This window comes from Mytilus trossulus, chromosome 3, assembly GCF_036588685.1.
Source record: "Mytilus trossulus isolate FHL-02 chromosome 3, PNRI_Mtr1.1.1.hap1, whole genome shotgun sequence".
Classification (NCBI taxonomy): Eukaryota; Metazoa; Mollusca; class Bivalvia; order Mytilida; family Mytilidae; genus Mytilus; species Mytilus trossulus.
The window spans coordinates 85,750,026-85,772,477 of NC_086375.1; the positions used below are offsets into that span (position 1 = coordinate 85,750,026).

General features: G+C 32.3%; 1 protein-coding gene across 3 annotated transcripts; it reads right to left on the minus strand.

Annotated features, from left to right (window-relative positions):
• Window positions 1–1,132: 1,132 nt before the first annotated feature.
• Window positions 1,133–10,367, minus strand: LOC134712702 (protein phosphatase 1L-like). Of its 3 annotated transcripts, XM_063574512.1 has the most exons (6): window positions 10,057–10,367; window positions 8,319–8,504; window positions 6,605–6,753; window positions 6,366–6,385; window positions 5,618–5,748; window positions 1,133–5,258 (listed from the first exon to the last, which is right to left on the minus strand). In XM_063574512.1, exons 1-6 carry the CDS (start codon window positions 10,243–10,245, stop codon window positions 4,866–4,868), a joined length of 1,068 nt encoding a protein of 355 aa, XP_063430582.1. In that variant the 5' UTR covers window positions 10,246–10,367; the 3' UTR covers window positions 1,133–4,865. The 3 variants fall into 3 exon arrangements, with proteins under 3 accessions (XP_063430582.1, XP_063430581.1, XP_063430583.1); XM_063574511.1 differs by lacking the exon at window positions 6,366–6,385 and having other exon boundaries at window positions 6,585–6,753; XM_063574513.1 differs by lacking the exon at window positions 6,366–6,385 and having other exon boundaries at window positions 6,585–6,753; window positions 10,286–10,356.
• Window positions 10,368–22,452: the final 12,085 nt, after the last annotated feature.

Consider the following 22,452-nt stretch of genomic DNA (forward strand, 5'->3'; position numbering starts at 1 on the left):
AGGTCAATGTCTTGAAATGAGGCAGAAGAAGCTGTATCTGTGGATTCTTTAATTTCTTTAAAAAAAGTCTACTTCCAAATTGTACAGAAATGTTGTAAATATGATGGTGGTATGAACGATTTGAACGTAAAATGTACTGTGCCCGGATTTAAACCATTAGCTTCAGAGCGAATACAGGACCTGTTTTCTTAAGTAACATTTAACTTCGAGGAAACAAGTCTCTAGACTCTACAAATATTTGTTTAATGTTACATCAAAGCTGAAGTTTATCTTATCATTCACTTTTATTGAAACAAAGACAACTTTCCTTGTACAATGAGTGTTATAAAACGTTGAAAGTTGATACACAGTAGATGTTTAAATTGCTGACATGCTGTAAGTGAACACTGTGAAGCTGCATACCATAAACATAATTCCCTTTCATAGTAACTAGATAAATTTGAAGTAGGTAAAGATCGTATGCGATACGATTTTTGCTGAATTTGATAAATATACAGAAATCAAAATTGTGAAAATAAATTAAATATGAATTATTTCTAAAATAAAATGTCACACTAATTTAAAGTATACTCATGTAAAGACATTTCAACTATTTTACAAAAGTGTGTTTGAATCTTTTGAAACAATACAGTTAATGTCACAAAAGAATATGTACAGATTTTTTTATAACACTTTTGAATTCATTAGGCAAAACATAACTTGTATTTAAATGTTTGACAATCATTACCCTGTGATCAAAACCGTATTGTTTGCCTATTACTAATGCATAAACAGTTGTCCCCTAGGTATATATTTGTGATGTTAAGTTATAAGTTTCCAAAGATCTACTTCTGCTAAATGGATAAAATACATATCTGTTAAAAAAAGTAATTCTGAGAATATATTTAGATGGCATTTGTATTTTGAGCATATATAAATACAGGTTGTCCTGGCTGCTGTTGTATATATCTGCCCTAATTCAGGAGCCTGTTTTTCCGTGATTGTCATTTGTTGGAGTGGTTCATAAAGTGTTTCTCAATTTTTAATGTAGATTAGATGGTTGGCTTTCCTGTTTTAATTGTTTTCGACTTATCATGAAGGGTCCTTAATAGCTTGCTGTTTGGCATGAGCAAAAAGACAACAAATACTGCTGTAAATATTTGGTATTTTTATTAAAATTAACCTTTTAACAAAAAATCTGAATCAACAATTAATACAAAACAACAAAATAACTTCTCTAAGATAATCATGTTTACTGTACTTTAAACTGTAAATTCATCATAATTCATGAGGCCCCATTTGTTACATATTTGCAAATAATTTGTAAAAATTCATGATGTGTAATCCTGTCTAGTCTAACTGCTGTCTGTGTAAAAGAGTAATATTGACTGCCAAAAACTAAGCCGCTCTTGTAAGAAAAGAAAATTAGAAAACATATTGATCTTGATAATTTTTGAAGGTTTGACAATAATTTCAAATTCTCAAATAAATTCTACTAACTGAATTTAAATGTTGATGACGACCATTATGAAATGTATGATCAAGTATTGTATGATCACTGTCTCATTGAGCCACAAATTTTGCAGGCTCAGATCAACAAATCATATATTTTTGCACCATATTATTTGAATAATCATTATTTTTAAGAACAATTGCTTCTTTCAAAGATGATATTAGATTAAAGGGACACCTTACACAGAACTGTTGTCTATTAAATACCACAGGAGTTCAGGTTTACAACCAGATATAATACCCTATCATTCCTACAGTATACAGACATATAGGTTTATAAAATATCAGCATAAAGCGACTAGATTTACACATAGAAGCATTACTTGTGAATAAATACAAAATGTACAAGCAAAACATTCCCATTTTAGAAAAAAATACATGGTTGTGAAAAGGATCTAGCATTTTCATGGAGACCAAAATTCATCAAAACAAACACAAATAGTGAAATATTCACATGAAAATCTTTGTTCTGAAAAAAGTACAATATATCAACCAGAAATTAATGTATAATATCAAAGTTTGAAAACACATTATAAGAGTATAATAAGACCTATCAAAAAGATAGAAAAAATATTGCAACTCAACCCTATGAGCACCAGATAAATTCTAAAAACAAGACACCAAAATTCTAAGATTTAATACATTTTTATCATTAAGTTTTAGATGGGGCAGGAGGAAGGCATATGTGCATGAAACAGATTAGCAGAAGAACACCTGAAGTTAAAATTTGAAAAAGTCATTTTGTGAACTTTGAGTACCTATTTGTATCTTAGAAACAGTATGAAACCTTCTGAACATACACTCACAACATAGATGTGTTGCCTTTTAGTTTGAGGAGGGGTTATTATAAGAGTTTTACTAGTTAATCTTTTCCCATCATTTTGATCAAAATTTTCACTCTAGACTCCAATCCTTGACCTCACAAACAAAAGAGGTCTTATTCTGTGGATTGGAGGAATAGAGGAATGAGGCTATAATGATTACATAACCTAACATGTTACATCTTCAGTTTATAAAAATACATTTGAAAAAAGATTTTTAATATTGTTTACCTTGGACTATTAAACCAGTGTAGTCTAAGTCTTTACTTGTTAAAAGAAAGATTTTATCTAATAACTACTATTCCTAAACCAGGTTTTCAGACATTAAGAAACTATTGAACACAACACCATATAACTAAAATTACACAAGAAATAATCTCCAAATCTACCGTTTTTGTTCAATTTTACATTGTACAACAATTCTACATTTAACAGTAATCGTCTATAATAAACTGCCAAGAACATCTATTATGTTTACCAAACTATATGTGATGATATATTGCATTGTTATAATGCCCCACATTTTACATGTTTATATCAATGAAAAAACATTATAGATAATACCAGTCTGTTGACAATGTTATAAATTGCAATTTAACAACTTCAAAAATGATAATACATTATTCTAACCTTATAATAAACTAACCGTTAAAAATTATATTTGAGATTTTTCAATTATATTTATTATGTTCCTATCATCTACATAAGGCAGTTGGAAACAAATAACCATTGATTTAAGATAATTGCAGATATATTTTGTTTCTAACAAAGCATATACAAATAATTGACCTTATAATTACTTCATTTTTAAAACAAACAAACAAACAAACACCACAAAAGTAATTGAGATTGATTGTTGTTATTAATGCCACATTCAGATTACTTATCTATTTTATAAAGGCCTGGTTTGACTAGTAGGGGAAGCCAGTGCACACTGAGAGAACTACTGACTTTGGCTTGATTTGTTTCTTTAGGTATTGAATTTTATTTTGTTTTGGTTTGATTGATTTATTTATGACTATTGAACAGCAGTAAACTACTTTTGCCTTTGTTTGGACAGAAAGGTGGTTAGAAATTGTTCATTCCTATATATTTATTTTTTAGGTAGCTAGTTGTACTGTGGATTCATTTATTTTCTTGGATACCAATTTTCTTGGATTGAGGAAAAGTTGGAAAACTGACACTTTGGTGGATATTTATTTTTGTGGTTTGGCTAAAATCTGCATACAAGCCAATGGAAAATATACTATTCATTGAACATTCAAATTTGTGGTAAACCTGTACCCAGGAAATCAAAGAAAATTGACATCCAACGAATATTCATGAACCACAGTAACATTGGAAATTCTACAACATTCCCTTATTTATAAACTTTGTATATATATATCAATGATGACACTACCACTATGGACATATCTCCTTATTTCTATATTATGTCCTATTCATATTTGGTTTATCACATACCTTCACAACCAGTAAGTCTTAATAAACCTGAGTTGTAAACAAATGTAAATACATTAAACACATGCAAATTATTCATTATATACATTAAAATTAGCACTAATTTTTGTTTCAAGACAAAAGCTCCCAACTTCTAGCTATGACCTTTAAGAAATTTCATTGATTGCAATAAAAGCAGAATAAATGAAAGCATAGACTGGAATGATTTATATAATATATTCGACTAGAATTCACGTTCAATTTAATTTTTGGAATGTAATTAAAAACAAAGTCATTGTATTAAAGTTACCAAAAACTCCTTTCATTTAAAAGATAGAGCATCAGATGATTTAACTTAAACATTTTCACCTTCACATACAATTCTCCAATATACTGTGGACAAATGAAAATCAAATTGAGAACCCTTCATCTCTCCTCTTTCTGATGTGCCCTCTTTATTGCTTCTTGCTGTAGCGTTTCATTGTAAGGTTTTATCATCCAAAGCATGCTCCTTTTTATGAACAATATTTGTGAATCAAACTTGTGATATAATTTTTTTTAAATTTGGAGGTTAACCCTTATCATCTTTCTTTGTACCTTGAATAGTAAATATGTCTACAGCACAAACATTTATGTTATTTTCCCATTAAAACAGCATTACAAATATTGAAGATGATAAAAGAAATGGCCTTGCCTCCATGTACATATGATTTTGCTGTTGACTGACATTTGCTAATTGTTCACTGTAAAACAATAGTATAGTATGACACTATTGACTTATTGTACCATATATTAATTTAATGTTCTATAAATTCCTACTGAATTACTGCTATATGACTCTATTCAGAAAATGATACATTTTACCCCTCCCCCCTTTTGTCAGTAATAATAGTATGTGTAGACAAAAACACACTGACAGTTTATACTTCAACCTTTGAGACAGTTTAATAATCTAACCTCTGCCATTTATAAATTATTATACAAAAATAGATTTCTTTATCTAAGTTTATCACAACAAATGATTTAATATACTTATCACCTTTTATATAAAGAAAAATCTGTTAAGACTAATATCCCTTTCCCTTAAACAGATTCCTAAATGATAGGTTAGTATCACCGATTAGGTTGTTTATCAAAAGAAGCTGATTTTTTGTCTTTAAAGTTAACAACCAGGACAGAAATATTGTCAAGCGATCCCCTGTAGTAGGCCTGAAGGACTAAACTCTTGGCGCCATAGTGAGGCTCATGTAATCGTTCACTGATGTAATCAACAGCTTCCTGATTGGAGAAAACATCCCACAATCCATCGGTTGCTAAGATCATAAATGGAGGCTGAAGGTCACTAATGTTAAAAGTCAAAATATCTGGATTAGCTATCACAAGGTTTTTATCTTTTAATGGGTAGTCTCCTAAGGCTCTGGACATTGCAAGTATACCAGCTACTCTCCAGACTCCATTGAAACTAATAAACCCTCCAGCATTCCTGATTCTTTGTCTTTCCTGTACCTGTAGAACAAATAAGAGAACATAGAATTAAATGTGTTAGTAAAACATTAATTCTCTTCATTGAAAGATATTCAAATGTTCCTGAAAATCGTTCAAATAATCATCTGTAACATACATTTGACCCCTATGCCAGAAACAAAGTAATATTAATCAATTCTGTGAATTTAAAAAAAAGATAATTCAGACATTAAATTACCCTCCTTGTACCAATAAATTATTATTTGTACTCCTAAGAGTGAAGTAAATGAAGTAATGCCCATTTAGACACACTAGACAGTAATATTTCAATAAAGCAAAAACAGTTTCTGGATTATTTCATTGCTTGGAGACTAGAGAACTAATACAAAGATTTTAATTACCAAATGTGGTTTATGATCAAATGATACTGGCACAGCTTGTCCTGCTTTGTCACACAGTACACCCCTTGAGTCGCCAACGTTAGCTACTGTTAATGTTCCATCTTGTACCAATGCTAAAACAGCCGTTGTTCCTATAAAATATTAGGTTTTAAAGAAATTTATAGAATCTTTTAATGTCAAAGATTTTATTCCTGGAATTTAATTTACCAGAATTTTTCTCATGGGTTTCTAAAATTATAAAATATATGCTTTAATCAAGATCTGTTTCTTTCTTTTGACAAATATACTTTCTTGATTTAACAGAATCCTTTTCAGAATTGACTTTAGTCATCATGGTCATCAACAAGTCATGTACAGAAAATGTACTTTGAATAAACCAGTGAGGAGAGACTAAGAGTTTGTGTGCATTTACAGCACTCCAATATACTTACTCAGTTTTTGTTGTAAGTATATATGATGCTTATTATTAGGGTTCTTCATGTCAGAGTGTAAAAATTTCAGCATTTGGTGTCAGTGGATATGCTAGTTGTTAGTCCCTAATGCTGTTTTTCTCTCGTTTAAGTCACACATGTGAAGTAGAAAGAATTTTCTGAGTTAATACATGTATTTCCTTTTTGACCCACATTGCCAATAGTCATCATACCTGATATGTTTATGCTTGAGATGTGAATGTCGATTATGGATCATTAAATCTTCTGATATGTCTATGCTAGACTTTGTGACCTTCAGGAATTGATCATTAACATACCTGATATGTCCATGTTTGACCTTGTGAATGTCAATAACAGATCATATACACTCCTGATATGTCTATGCTTGACCTTGTGACCTTCAGGAACTGATAATTTACATATCTGATATGTCTATGCTTGACCTTGTGACCATACAGGAATTGACCATTAACATACATGTACCTGATATGTCCATGTTTGACATTGTGACCTTCAGGAATTGATCATTAACATACCTGATATGTCCATATTTGACCTTGTGACCTTCAGAAGCTGATCATCAACATCTAACATCTCCTGCATAATCATTTGTGATATGTTGACTTGACTGTGATCTAGAGAAGATTTCAGTAATCTTATCATCATCTTCTTAATCAATGTCTTCTCCACAAAGTCTGCTGCAAACTACAAAACATAAAAGTGTTTACATTGTCTTCTCCACAAAGTCTGCTGCAAACTACAAAACATAAAAGTGTTTACATTATCTTCTCCACAAAGTCTGCTGCAAACTACAAAACATAAAAGTGTTTACAATGTCTTCTCCACAAAGTCTGCTGCAAACTACAAAACATAAAAGTGTTTACATTATCTTCTGGGTAAAATCAAGACATAGTGTGATCTTTGCCAACTTTTGATATATATAAGCATTCAGTTTACCGGAAGTTAATGAGTGATGGATGGGTGTCAGAATACATGAAACCATAGACCATGCTTACATATGGCATGATTACCAAAATCTCTGAGAAAATGGACCAAAATTTCATAAATGTCCTTTATCTTTAGAGTATTCAAATATATTAAATAAAAGGAAGTTGTTGGGCAACAGACATTAATAGGCATCGCTTAGTATAGTATTTACAAGATGATTCATATATCAAATTTCTTGACAACACAAATTTTATTGGTGGTTTCTACAAATAGTATTTGTATTCATAGAGTTAAATGTGCATACCTTATGAAAGAATTACATTTAATGGAAAGGTTTCATTCCTAGAGGACATCATATTCTTTATATTGTATAAGTGTAAACAAAAACACTTTAAGGTAAAGGAACAGTAAATGGGCTATGCCGCAGATTTTGCTAAAAATTTGCATACAACCTTGACTCGTTGAACTACAACTGAAAATCGAAAAAATAATGCATTTATCTCTTTTATTATCTGAAAAATTGCAGATTGATTTCTTTTAATATGGGTGAATATTTGTAAAGAAAGCACATAAAATCGGCAAAAAAACTTCTAAAATTTGTCTTAAAATCGCCAAATCTCTAATTCTACACCATAGATTTTTCTTAAAAAACTATATATTGTTGTCACATAAATTTCTGTTTTAATGATATAAAATAATCATAGGGTCACCGACTTCGTTTTTTGTCTAATAATCAATTTGTTACCTTGTTGGTAGTGAAAAACGTCAAATTTCAACGTTTTACGGCCTGCAACGCGATAAGGTTACGATTATTTCGACGTTTTGAAAGAACGCAACTTTGAATGATGTATACCGTAAAAACGAAGTCGGTGACCCTATCTTTATTCTGCACCATTATAACGGAAATTTATGTATCAACAACATATAGTTTTTTAAGAAAAATCTATGGAGTAGAATTAGAGATTTGGTGATTTTAAGACAAATTTTAGAAGGGTTTTCGACGATTTCATGTGCTTTCTATACAAATGTTCACCCATTTTGTAAAAATTCAATCAGAAATATTTCAAATGATAATTAAGATAAATGCAATAATTTTTCGATTTTCAGTTGAAGTTCATCGAGCCAGAGTTGTATTCCAAATTTTACCGAAATCTGTGACATAGCCCATTTACTGTTACTTGACCTTTTAAAGTACAAGAAGGACTAAACATATCTACAACAGCAATGCTAGTCTGGTATAAGAAATGCTGGCTGTACATCAATTAGATGACAAAAAATGTAGAATTCTATGTACATCATGTTAATATGAATGTTATAAATACCTCTCCACCATGTCCATCAAATATTCCATAGATTGAAGATTTGGTATGTTCTAAGTCATAAACTATGTTAAACCGGTCCTCCATATGGGGGCGCCTCCCTTGAATGGCATAAACAGCTGCATTGCCTTTTTTTGTTTCCCAAGCATCGTTTTCTCCACTTGAATTCAGCAGATGAGAATCCTGCACCTATCAAATGAAAAATTACCCTTGAAAAAAATATCAAAATGAACAAATATTCAATACTGACATCTTAAGTGCACTGTAAATTTCTATTCTACAAATACATGTACTTGGGATGGTTTTAATACCTGGTTTAATCAAGTCTTTTGCATAAATGTATTATAATTGTTAAAAATTGAAATTTCATACTTATATCAACAGATAACTGAACACGAGTACATGCAAGTCTTTTGCTATACATTTGTACCTACACAACAGTTAACTGAACATGAGTACATGCAAGTCTTTTGCTATACATTTGTACCTACACAACTGTTAGTATAGTGTTGATCATGTTGATAATTATTTGTTTGGTTAATACAGTCATGTCTATTCTCAACAACTTTCAAGTATGGGCTTAGTTCATTGTTGAAGGTTATATCACCTATTGTTGTTAATTTCTGTGTCATTTGGTCTCTTGTGGAGAGTTGTCTTATTGGCAATCCTACCAAATCTTCTTTTTGAGATGTCAAGAATATTTGATCAATATATTGATGAAAGGAAAACAAACTTTTCATGTAGTATGTGTTTGTATGCAATGTTTTATTCATCCTCTACCAGGCAAGATAATGGGTGGAACAAATTGTGAACTTATATGACAAAAGGTGTAAAAATAAACTTAGTTGGGATACAACTTTGAGACGCTCCTCTCAGGTAACAATTAACTGGTTTCTATTGTATTCATTGTCCTTGATTGGCAAGGACAATAGATGTATACACATCTATAGGTGATTGAAAGGCAGTAATTGAGTGGACAGTATCAAATGCAATTCAGGTTTTTGCTTGTTTTAACGCCTTCTGCAGGAAGGCAAAAAAATGCCCATCAAATTCCAAAATTGATTTCATCTTTCTAAAAAAAAAATGCATTTAACTTTTATATATCTAATGGATGCCAGGCCTTAAAACATTCTCACATGCACAGGTAAGTCTGTACAAAGAGTAGTTTTTGAGGAGAAAATAGGGCCATATTTGCTCATTTGTTATGATGAGCCTTCATGTGAAAACCGGGAAGTATGAAAATTTGATACTTAAAGAGACATTTTTAAATAATTATTAAATATTGCTGTCAAAAAAGGTATTTTTATGGTGAATCCACAGGCACTTGCTTCTGTCAATATGGGGCTTACTATCCATATTTGTAGGGGTATGGATAGTAAACCCCATATTGACAGAATCAAGTGCCTGTGGGTGAATAGACGTATTTACACTTGTATGCAAATTTGTCCGCCATTACATAACATCACACAGGTTCCCGTAAACTTTGACATCAGAATTCAAAACATTTGACGTCACAACTTAAAAGTGATTGTTGTTTGACGTCAAAGGGTTATTCGGAGGTGATTACAGGTCATTCGGAGGCAAAATACAGCTAAATACCAAAAGTGTAAATACGTTTATCCTGTAAGATATTTTTTTTAGACTTTTAATAGTTAACGATTGATTATATCATTACAGTTATGGGTTAAAAGTCGTTTTGTTTTTAATTCTATAGAATAATAAGTATATGAAAATTATGCACCTTTGAAGAGTTGTACTGTCCTTGCCAACGTAACTGAATATTAAGCTTGGTTCGCCGGAGATATCGCCATATTGGTTTGACGTGGAATACCGACTGATACAAAATTATCAGAAATATACAAGTTAGGACGAGTTCTTGGGAAAATAGATATTTGCGTATATATCTGCTGACAGCAGCAGTTAGTGTCATTTTGTTTCTTAATTCATTGCAATTGAAATTATTTCAACACCTTGGAATTTCAATTATTGGATTTGGCAATAAAAAAGAAATCAACAAACAGGACCCATTTTTGAAATTGCATGATGGGAAGACTTTTTATGGGACTGTCTAAAATACTGACACCAATCCGTATATATATGATCAGTTTGACATCGAAATCCGAAAATGCATTCAGCATTGTGGATTTGCGAAGGAAAATGAATAATATAATTATGTGAAAATTGTAGTGCTTAAAAAAAAAAGGCCGATGATGAAGGGAATATTTTACGACAAACTATCAGCATTCCAATGAAAACCAATGGTGCCCGGCCTCTCCTTGCCAACTTGTTTCTTTAGTATTATGAGGCTGATTTCATACAGGAACTTCTCAGGAAGACAGATAAGAAGTTAGCAAGATCCTAAATGTTTTACACACAAGATTAAGAAACTAATGCAGTGCCTTAACATGGATCTGTATCACGCCGATTAAACCTAAGTCAATGTGGTTATTTATACGAAAATGCTCAACATTATTTCCTCTCGTTTAAAAATTATACAGTGGAAAGGAATAACATAAACACGCTTATTTTTTTTTTTATTAAAGTGCAGAATTATTAAAGAGACCAATCGCTTTTCATAGTTTATAGACATTATGGTTAAGGGCATACGATACAGTTTTGAATCTGTATTTACAAGTTGATGAAAATTTGCATATAGGCTATTTTTTACCTGATTAAATCAAATATGTAATAAAAAATATAGCTTCATGTGCTACTTTTTGAGTAAAATGAGGTCGAAATTTTGTATATTTGCTCAAAATTCAGATTTGTTGCCGAAATTTCTTTTTCGAAAGAAAAACATAACTTTTTTGTTATAAAAGATAAACACAAATTGTTTTTTGTTAAATAATCAGTAATTTCTGTATTCTATAAGTACCTTAAAAATTATGCATTTTTTTATTCAGAAATATCTCATATTTATCAAATGTTCATGAATTGAGGAAAAAACGTCATTTTTTACTGCATGTTTATCAAAATTAAAAAAAAATTCCTAAGACATGGATCATCAATTTGATTTTATTATATGATCCTTCAGTTGACAACAACAATTTAATTTATTTATTTAAAATACAATAAAAACTTACCTTTTGAGTGAATAATTCCAAGATTAAAATCACCTATTATGAAGGTCTATCATAAAAATTTACGGTCAACTCGACTTTTATGAATCGATGAGCCATGTCGTTTAAATTCTCGTTAATTTCATGTCTTCATATTAATATTGTTTATGATGCTATTATTATGTATTTCATTTTTGTTCGGTTATTTATTATTTGTATGTAATGGAGAAGACGTTCTAAGTTTCAAAACTTGTGTCTAATCCTATTGACCATGTTTTGGACAATAAGATTTGTTTAAACTAAACTAAGGTAGGTTTCATGTTATTACATTATACTGTACAAATATAAGTAATGTACTGACAATCGCTTATTTTGTAAATATATACACAGGCACATGTCGCAGAAAAAAAATTCCTATATATATGGATATATGTTGATAACATCCCCTTCATGAGACAAAGTTCCATGACAATCTGTCTATGAAATATTGTCTCAATACTCACGAAATATAACCAAAATATAACCTCCCTTTAACAGGACACAATTTCGAAATACTTATCTATGAAATATTGTCTTAATTCAAACAAAATATAACATCCCTTTAACAAGACAAAATTCCATAGTATTTATTTGTAAAATATTGTCTATATATGGACATTTTTCTATATAGACGAGGACAAAATTACATGATACATAATTATGAAATATTGTCTTGTGGTACAATATTTTATAGGACAACATTTTGCTTTACATGCTGCCTTGTAGCGGCATTAGCCTGGCCTGTTCTTTTTTTAAAATCTACTTGGATGACTTATATAATACGTTCTATGGCTCTCTCTTAATACTGACCAGCCATCATGATTTATCGTCGTCTTCCGACGGACAATCATCGTTTCCTGAAGAACATACTTGCAAATGGTGCCCAGGGAGCCGTGGTGTAGTGGTTAGAGCATCGGACTACTAACACAAAGGTTCCTGGTTCGATTCCCATTCCGGGATGAAAATTCAGAAGGTTAGAGCATCCTCCTGAATTTTCATCCCGGAAAGGGAATCGAAACAGGAACCTTTGTGATAGAAGTCCGATGCTCTAACCACTACACCACGGCTCCAAATATACAAATTTTCCGCTACAAAGATGATGTGCTCTCACTAAATAATTCAAAATTTGGTGACTATGTTGAACGCATCTATCCGATAGAACTAGAGTTAAATGATGCAACAGACACAGTGAAGTCTGCCTTATATCTTGACTTACATCTAGAAATTGACAACGAGGGTCGGTTCAAAACAAAACTTTACGACAAAAGAAATGCGATGATTTCAGCTTCATAATTTTGAACTTTCCAGCAGCGCATGCATATATAATTCTTTGTGTCTTATTAATTCTATTTCAAAATATAGGTTTGTCGTGATGGAAATCACTCTAACCATGACAAGTTAATCCGTTGGACACTAATCCTTTGCTATAGAAACTGTTTTTATATATTCTTGTGTATGCTATTTTGTGGTCAGTTTATGTCTTAGGTCTGGTACTGTCCGGACCTTGCTAATAAAGTTTAAAGTATTGGTATTCCGTCTTTGCATCACTATAACACGGAAAACACCCGGTTATACATACGGAGTATATATATCTCCCCAAATTGATACGACACTCCTGGGTTTGTATTTCCTATTATGATTTCCTTGATAGAGGATTGCTGTTCACAAGGAAGCTATCACGTAAACCAAGAGTTTCAAACGGTGAAGTTGAAATCATCCCATCGTAAATTTTACGGACGCCATCACAAGTTGGTTGACCGTTATGGATTAACCGTTTCATAGATGATATCAGACATGTTCCTTGTTGTAACTACAATCCTCTTCCCTTTTTATGAATGTAAACTATTAAAGGTAATTAAAAAGACGGCATTAAACACGGTGCCTTTGCTCACATTGAGCAGCAAGCTAATAAGAACCAAACACACAGGCACTTGTCTCTGAATTTCCCCCCTTTTACACCTTAATATTAACAATGATTAAGGTATATAGGAAACAAATTTCTTAGACAAGTGTCTGTGCCACAACATGACTTTATTAGTCTAGTGAAAAATCATCCAAACAGGAAAACAAACGATCTAATTCTTCTAGTAATATCTAGTTATTTCATGCTAGCCTTTATTCCATCTTTGCTTTTTATAAACAAAAATATGTTTATACATACATGTATGTAACTGTTAACGTGAACTTCTATGCACGTGTCTCTGGAAATGTGTTTTAGTTAATTAGAAGATTAAAGAGATACTCCATTCGAATTGATAGCCAGTATTCATGTTTCCTGTCTACTTTTAGTTGATTATATTCAATATTGATATGAAAGTTTGACACAAAAATACAAAAATAGATTACAAATAAATCATGTCAACAGTGCACGTGGTACCAACAATATACTTATTCCAATAAATACTGAATTAAACGATAAAGTCAGATGAAAGTAAACTTTCAAGTTTTACCAATATTTAACTTGTGAGATAGGTCTGGTAACAGTATACGCTATACCGGTACTGTGACAAGGTATATAGTACATGTATATGTCTTGCCCGTTTCTTTTAACACTGTTAAAAGTGTAATTAAAAGCAAGTATTGAATCTAAAAGATCGAAATATTTTTTACACCTCAGAAACAGTTAGTTTCGTTATGTGTATATGCTTATACATGTATATTGATTTTCAGATGCTGATGATGAAGACACAATCAATCAATCAGTTTAATTGAGGTCTAGAGATAATACATTGTGTTTCAATAACTGCTAGTAGTCTTTTGTTTATCTTTTTCTCATTGTCATTTACTTATCCTGACATCGGATTCGGACTTCTTTTAAACTGAGTTTTACTGTGCGTATTGCTATCTGTTTCTTTATTCTATACATTGAGTGACTAGAGGTATAGGGGAGGGTTGAGATCTCACAAAACATGTTTAACCCCACCACATGTTTGCGCCTGTCTTAAGCCAGGAGCCTCTTACCTTTACTTATCTTGTGTGTGTTTTTTAAAATTTTTAGTTCATTTATATGAGTATGACGTTCATTTTCACTGAACTAGTACATACTTTTATTTAGGGGCTAGCTGAGGACCAGTTTTGGGTGCGGTATTTTCTAGTTGCATTGAAGACCCATTGGTGGCCTTCAGTTGTTGTCTGCGCATTTTACATATTCCTCATTGCTTTTCCCCCAATTTTATTGTTTACACCATTCAGTCAGAATTTCTTCAATAATTGTCAAGAATCTAGTCCGAAAGTCGAGATTAAACGATATTTTACGGATTTTGATATGTAGTAATGGTAGTCAACATATGCCAGGAAACTTTAAGCTAATATATGCAAGAAATATGAATTGACTTATTTGAAAAAATGTGTTCAAATTCAAAAATGAAGTTTATTATAGTACTTTATATATTTGTAAAAAGTTATATTGATAAAATTTTCATTTCACTTTTTTTGAAGACAAAATATTTTTCTGCTTACCTTGGACGCGCGTATCTTTTTCTCCCGAAGTTTTTTGGCTGAATGACTGTCTTCTACAGACGTAACTAAAACACAGCACAACATTTGTTTTGGTATTTCCTAAACAGATAACTATTTACTAGGTATTTCAATCACTAAAATGTAAATACAGGGAATGGTTCTTCTTTTTGTGCAACCATTCCGAGTAAATATTATTTTGACACAGCATTAAACTGATTGTCTTTTTTTTCTTCTCAGAATAGATTCTGGTGATGGTATTATAATATTGAAATTAATTAAGGATATGCGACATAACTCGTCGTTCTATCAAGACAATATAGAAGTCACGTAAATCTTAAAGGACAACTCAAGATTCTGATGGCATCATTAATCTGATGAACCAAATACTAGCTTTGTCAATTTCTAAGAAAATCGACAAATATAGAACACATATCGTAATCTTATTAGATATTATAAAGTTCTTTTTAATATCGTGTAACTTAAAGATTTTTGCAGATCATAAATGATGTTATGAATTTACTCTATATATATGAAATGTTACACATATATGTTTTGTTCTGTCGCAGACATAGTATGCTTTAGCCAATTTTGTGATGATTTTTTGGAATTTCATGGTTCACTGCCATTCGATTTCGTATTTGATCTTGCCATCAAACTGTTTTGATTTGAGCGCAATCAAAGTGAATTACATGTAGATATAACGGCGTCTGGCTTTCTAGATTATAAGCTAATTGACTTTGACAGGTAATTGTTAAGTTGAAATCGCAATGGTGTTTGCATTTAGCCATTTTACCGGATAAAAGGTAAACAACACTTATATTTATCACGATATATGTAATGGTTCACCAGTTTGTAGTGAGAACATGGACCATAGGGTACCAGTCTTATTGTGTAATTGTAAACTAGTTTGTAGTTAGAACGTGGAACACAGAATACCAAAACGTCAGTCTTATTGTGTAATAGTAAACTAGTTTGTAGTTAGAACGTGGAACACAGAATACCAAAACGTCAGTCTTATTGTGTAATAGTAAACTATTTTGTAGTTAGAACGTGGAACACAGAATACCAAAACGTCAGTCTTATTGTGTAATAGTAAACTAGTTTGTAGTTAGAACGTGGAACACATAATATCATAACGTCAGTCTTATTGTGTAATAGTAAACTAGTTTGTAGTTAGAACGTGGAACACAGAATACCAAAACGCCAGTCTTATTGTGTAATAGTAAACTAGTTTGTAGTTAGAACGTGGAACACAGAATACCAAAACGTCAGTCTTATTGTGTAATAGTAAACTAGTTTGTAGTTAGAACGTGGAACACAGAATACCAAAACGTCAGTCTTATTGTGTAATAGTAAACTAGTTTGTAGTTAGAACGTGGAACACAGAATACCAAAACGTCAGTCTTATTGTGTAATAGTAAACTATTTTGTAGTTAGAACGTGGAACACAGAATACCAAAACGTCAGTCTTATTGTGTAATAGTAAACTAGTTTGTAGTTAGAACGTGGAACACATAATATCATAACGTCAGTCTTATTGTGTAATAGTAAACTAGTTTGTAGTTAGAACGTGGAACACAGAATACCAAAACGCCAGTCTTATTGTGTAATAGTAAACTAGTTTGTAGTTAGAACGTGGAACACAGAATACCAAAACGTCAGTCTTATTGTGTAATAGTAAACTAGTTTGTAGTTAGAACGTGGAACACAGAATACCAAAACGTCAGTCTTATTGTGTAATAGTAAACTAGTTTGTAGTTAGAACGTGGAACACAGAATACCAAAACGTCAGTCTTATTGTGTAATAGTAAACTAGTTTGTAGTTAGAACGTGGAACACATAATATCATAACGTCAGTCTTATTGTGTAATAGTAAACTAGTTTGTAGTTAGAACGTGGAACACATAATATCATAACGTCAGTCTTATTGTGTAATAGTAAACTAGTTTGTAGTTAGAACGTGGAACACATAATATCATAACGTCAGTCTTATTGTGTAATAGTAAACTAGTTTGTAGTTAGAACGTGGAACACAGAATACCAAAACGTCAGTCTTATTGTGTAATAGTAAACTAGTTTGTAGTTAGAACGTGGAACACATAATATCATAACGTCAGTCTTATTGTGTAATAGTTCACCAGTTAGTGGTTAGAACGAGCAGCATAGAGTAGCATGTCATGGCATCAGTCCTATGGTGTAATGGATCACCAGATTGTAGTTACAACAAGCAACATATGGTAATATAACTTCCGTCTTATTGTGAAATGGTTCACCAGTTTAGTTTATAGTTAGAACGAGGAGCACAGAATATCATAAAGTCAGTCTTATTGTGTAATGGTTCCGATCATGAGTTTGTAGTTAGAACGTGGAAAACAAAATACCATAACGTCAGTCTTATTGTGTAATAGTCCACCAGTTAGTGGTTAGAACGAGCAGCATAGAGTAGCATGTCATGGCATCAGTCCTATGGTGTAATGGATCACCAGATTGTAGTAACAACGAGCAACATATGGTAATATAACTTCCGTCTTATTGTGAAATGGTTCACCAGTTTAGTTTATAGTTAGAACGTGGAGCACAGAATATCATAAAGTCAGTCTTATTGTGTAATGGTTCCGATCATGAGTTTGTAGTTAGAACGTGGAAAACAAAATACCATAACGTCAGTCTTATTGTGTAATAGTTCACTAGTTTGTAGTTATAACGTGGAACACAAAATACCATAACGTCATCCCTATTGTGTAATACTTCACCAGCTTTTAGTAAGAACCAGTAACATAGGGTACCATAACGTTAGTCCTATGGTGTAATGGTTCACCAGTTTATAGTTAGAAAGAGAAACATAAGGTTATCTAACGTAGTGAAAACGAGGAACATGGGGTACAATGAAGTCCGCCTTATTGTGTAATCATTCACCAATGAGTGTGTATATAGAACGAGCAACATAGGAAAACATAACGCCAGTCATATTATGTAATCGTTCACCAGTTTGTTGTTAGAACGAGCAACATAGGGTTGCAAAACGTCCGTCTGATTGTGCAATGGTTCACCAATTTGTAGTTAGAACGATCAACATAGGATACCATGAAGTCAGTTCTAGTTTGCAATGGTTCACTAGTTTGTAGTTAACTTATAACGAGCAACATAATGTACCATAACGTAAGTCCTATTGTGTAATGGGTCACCAATTTGGAGAGAGAACTTCACATAACTTTATGAATCTACACGTATAATTTAAAAAGAAAATGGAAGGAATTCAGTAACTTAGTATTTCAAATATTTGTTAAAAGGCTGCAAGACATTAAATGTTTTGAAAATAACTGGGAAAGACTTCAACAAACCGAGCAAACTTACAATGTTTTACTCATTTGTTATGCCCAACTTCAGTTACGTCCCTTTGACTTTGAATTTCTGTGGGAAACAAAATACGGTAAATTTGTGTATTCTTGTCTTTAATTTTTGCTGATGTGCTTGGTCTATATGCCTTTTTGTGTTTCTTTGTTGCATATTTGTTTGTTTTTTTAGTGATTGAGAATGTAACACAATGTTGACTCCTGTATTTTGACATTTTTACCTTTTATATCTGTTCGTTTTGTTCACAGATCGATGTCAATATAATGGAACTTGATTCGGTTGTCATACACGTGAGAACTTTAGCTAGCTATAAAACCAGGTTGAATCCACCATCTTTTACAGCAGACAATGCCTGTTCCAAGCCAAAAATATGACAGTTGTTATTCCTTCGTTTTAAATGTGTTTTCCCCTGAGTTCAGTATTTTTGTGATTTTATTTTTTTTGATGTGTTTGAGCTTTTGATTTTGCCATTAGTTTAGGAACTTTCCGTTTTGAATTTTACTCGGAGTTCAGTATTTTTTGTGAATTTATATTATACGAGAAAATTAGAAGAAAAAATAAATAATTTGCTTTATTTACATAAAAAATGTCCTTAATAATCCAAGATTTCTTTGCCATAAACAAAGTACAGTTCAGGTATGTGAGCATAGAATGACATTTGTCTATTGATTTCTACACAGTATGAAACAAATACGTTGCATACATATTTGTAGTTTAGTTGTTTAGGGTAGATAAGACACACAACAGAACTGCATTTGCCAAGGTTTTTTTCTATGGATGCTATCCAATATAAATACAAACAGTCAAGAATATGATTGAACCGATGTACTTGTGACCAATGAGGTATTACCGGTAATACTTTGTTCTTGCAATGTCATTGTCACTGTATTACATGAATAAAGAAAGCAGTCAGGTTTCTCAAGAGTTGCTTTTATTTATAAGTATATACATGTACAATGTGCAAACCTGATACTGTATGATGCAGTATGATGAACTCACAAACTAATGAATACAGCATTTTTCTCATTAGAATAAGAATTATTTGATTGATCCTGGTATCTTTGATTAAGTTTATATATCCTGCCTGTTCATTACAGTTAGCCCTATTGTTTTTTGTTGGTTGTTGTTGTTGTTATTGGTTTTGGTAGGCGCCTCACTTATGCCGTTCGTGCTAAATTTGATCGTGGATTTCTGTTTGTTTCATTTTTTTGAGTTGGTTGACCGTTATTGGAAACCGTTATTGAGATGACATTGGATATGTTCCTGATGTCGTAACTACCACCCCGTCCCCTTTTTCACGAATTTGAACTAGCGTATTAGACTATTTGCCGCCTTGTAATAACATGAGTATAACACAACGGGTGCCAGATGTAGAGCAGGTTCTTTTTCACTTTCGGAGCACCCCCAGATTTGTGCGGGGTTCGTGTTGCTGTTGTATCCCTATTGTGTCTTTGTTTTGTTCACGCATCGTTGTCAATACAATGGAATTTGATGCGACTGTCGTACAAGTTAGACATTTAGCGCTATAAAACAAGGTTCAAGCCACGAATTTCTACATTTGAAAATGCCTGTACCACGTCAGGAATATGACAGTTGTTGTCCATTCATTCGACGTGTTTTATCATTTGATTTCGCCATTTTATTCATTTTCCTCGGAGTTCAGTACTTTTGTGATTTTACTTTTTTCTATAAATGTGTGTGTGTTTTTTTTATATATATTTCACATGTGTTTCTTCTTTAATCCACGAGTTGTCTTTCATAGACTTTATAGAAGAATCATTCTATCGTTAATTTGATAACGTGTCATGCACTATAAAATTGGTCCCAATACCACATGATCGGAAGTACCCGAGTGTGCTGCGGAGATGATAGTCAGCTCAAATAATGAGATAATGCTGCGGGAAGATAGATTGCTCTCTCGCAAAGAAAAAGGAAATCGGGCTCCCTACTACTGAATCAGGAGTACTTGCTTGTAAAGTTGTAAGATTTTTAACTTTCCATAATGCAGTTTGTTTCACTACCACTAGCTCAACAGTACATTCTTGTGATGTAGGTAGATCGTTAGTGTCCGTTAATAAAATTCTGTTCACTACCACTGAACAAAGAACATTTGCTTGTGTTGCTGGAATTTCATGATCACCCAACAATGAAAATTGTTTCATTAACACTGCATATGAGGTACGTACTGGTGCTGTTGGTAGATCTTAAGTTTCTCCACAATGAATTGATTTCCTTACAACTGCATCTGATGTACTAGCTTGTGCTTCTTGAAGACCGTGAGTTCTCCCACAGGTTTAAACCAACATCACTGGATCGGGAGTGATTGCTTGTGCTACTGTTAGATAGTTAACTTCCAACCAACGACATGGGGTTCTTTTCTATAGGATCAATTATAGCGTGGACCTCTAGATAAACGTTTGCTCTCACACAATGTACTTTGTTTCACCTCCATTGGATCGGAATTACAAATGTACTTGCTTGTGTTGCTGGAATATCGATAGTTCCGCCACAAAGAAATAGGTGCGCTTTCACAGGACTATGAGTACTTCTATAAAGTGCAGCTTAAATATCGTAATCTCCCCCTCTATTAGTTTGGTTTCGTCACTACAACCGATCCGAAGTACTTACTTGCACTTCAACTTCAACTTCAATGAGATTACTTAATAACATCCACAAGCAGGACTATTAACGCACGAGTACAGCAGGGCATCAAACTTTTTGAAAGAATAAACGCATATAGTATGTACACTGCACTTTGTGGCCGTTTAGTATACTCCCTTGGTTACCACTTTAAATGCGTACTGCTGGAATATCACCAATGCCTCCATAATGTAATTGATTTCCCTACCTTCACTGCTTGAATATTGTTATATACCCCATAAAGAAACTGGTTTCACTACCACTTTTTCAGAGTGCTTGCTTGTGCTGGAATAACATAACAACCCCAACGCCCTTCCCAACATGCAATTATGTGGTGTCAGGAATACTTTGACTGCTTTAAGATAGTCAATACCTCATCTATTTTATTGTCTTATCTTGTTTTTCAATAATTCAGCAACCAAGATAAAAGGACAGAAAAAAAATTATGACAGTGGAAGTATGCTGATGGTTAAGCTCATAATAAATCAAATATTTTGAAATTGGATCATTCTACAGCAGATTATAATGGTTTCTGATCAAACGAACTTAAAATGATAAACATTGGAATTTCTGATCAAAATTACTTCAAATCATCAAGAAATAAATTGGAAATGATATTTTGAAATAAAAGTAATATTGAAGTGTTTTGAATTCTTTTGTAATACAGTTTAATATACCAAGTGATACTAGTAAAGAATTTTAGAATTGTTATAAGATATTATGGTAATCTCCATTTATCTTAAACGTTCAATACTGCTTCGAATAAGGGATTGTTTACCTGGGAAAAGGGGGGGGGGGTATTTTGAAATCAAACATACAAAATTTCATGATCCCCTATAATATTTCACTATTTTTATTTGACCCCCGGTAAAACATTTAAAGATCTGACCCCCATTCTATTAAAAATGGCATTCATCATCTCAGATTCATCTTTTGTATTAATATTCTACAAAAAAGAAGATGTGGCATGATTGCCAATGAGACAACTATCCACAAAAGACCAAAATGACACAAACATTAACAATTATAGGTCACCGTACGGCCTTCAACAATTAGCAAATCCCATACCGCATATAGTCAGCTATAAAATGCCCCGATAAGACAATGTAAAACAATTCAAACGAGAAAACTAACGGCCTTATTTATGTACAAAAATGAACGCAAAACAAATATGTAACACATAAACAAACGACAACCACTGAATTACAGGCTCCTGACTTGGGACAGGCACATACATAAATAATGTGGCGGGGTTAAACATGTAAGCGGGATCCCAACCTCCCCTAACCTGGGACAGTGGTATAACAGTACAAAATAAAAACTTCAACTGTTTGTTTGCAAATAAGATGAATATTTATCATTTATAGGAGAATTTATTACTCTACATTATATTAGTTTGATGATGCAGCATGATTTGTATTTTTGGACAACATATTGCACAAATCGCTGTAGATTTCGTTTTAAACTAAACGTAATTTTTCTCAAACTATTGAGCAGATTAAAACATAACTTGGCAGTAATTGAGTGATCAAAGTGAGTGAATACATGTTTATAACGACTGAATTATTCGAATTATGAAGCATCTA

Bases quoted from the DNA above. Each gene is read 5' to 3' on its own strand.
- LOC134712702 (XM_063574512.1), bottom strand. From the start codon at position 10,245: ATGACACTAACTGCTGCTGTCAGCAGATATATACGCAAATATCTATTT. The intron at 6,386-6,604 runs GTCAAATATGGA...GACATTCACAAG, and splicing joins CAGCTTCTGAAGGTCACAAG to GTCAAACATGGACATATCAG. The intron at 5,259-5,617 runs GTAATTAAAATC...TTTGTTCTACAG, and splicing joins TTGATCATAAACCACATTTG to GTACAGGAAAGACAAAGAAT.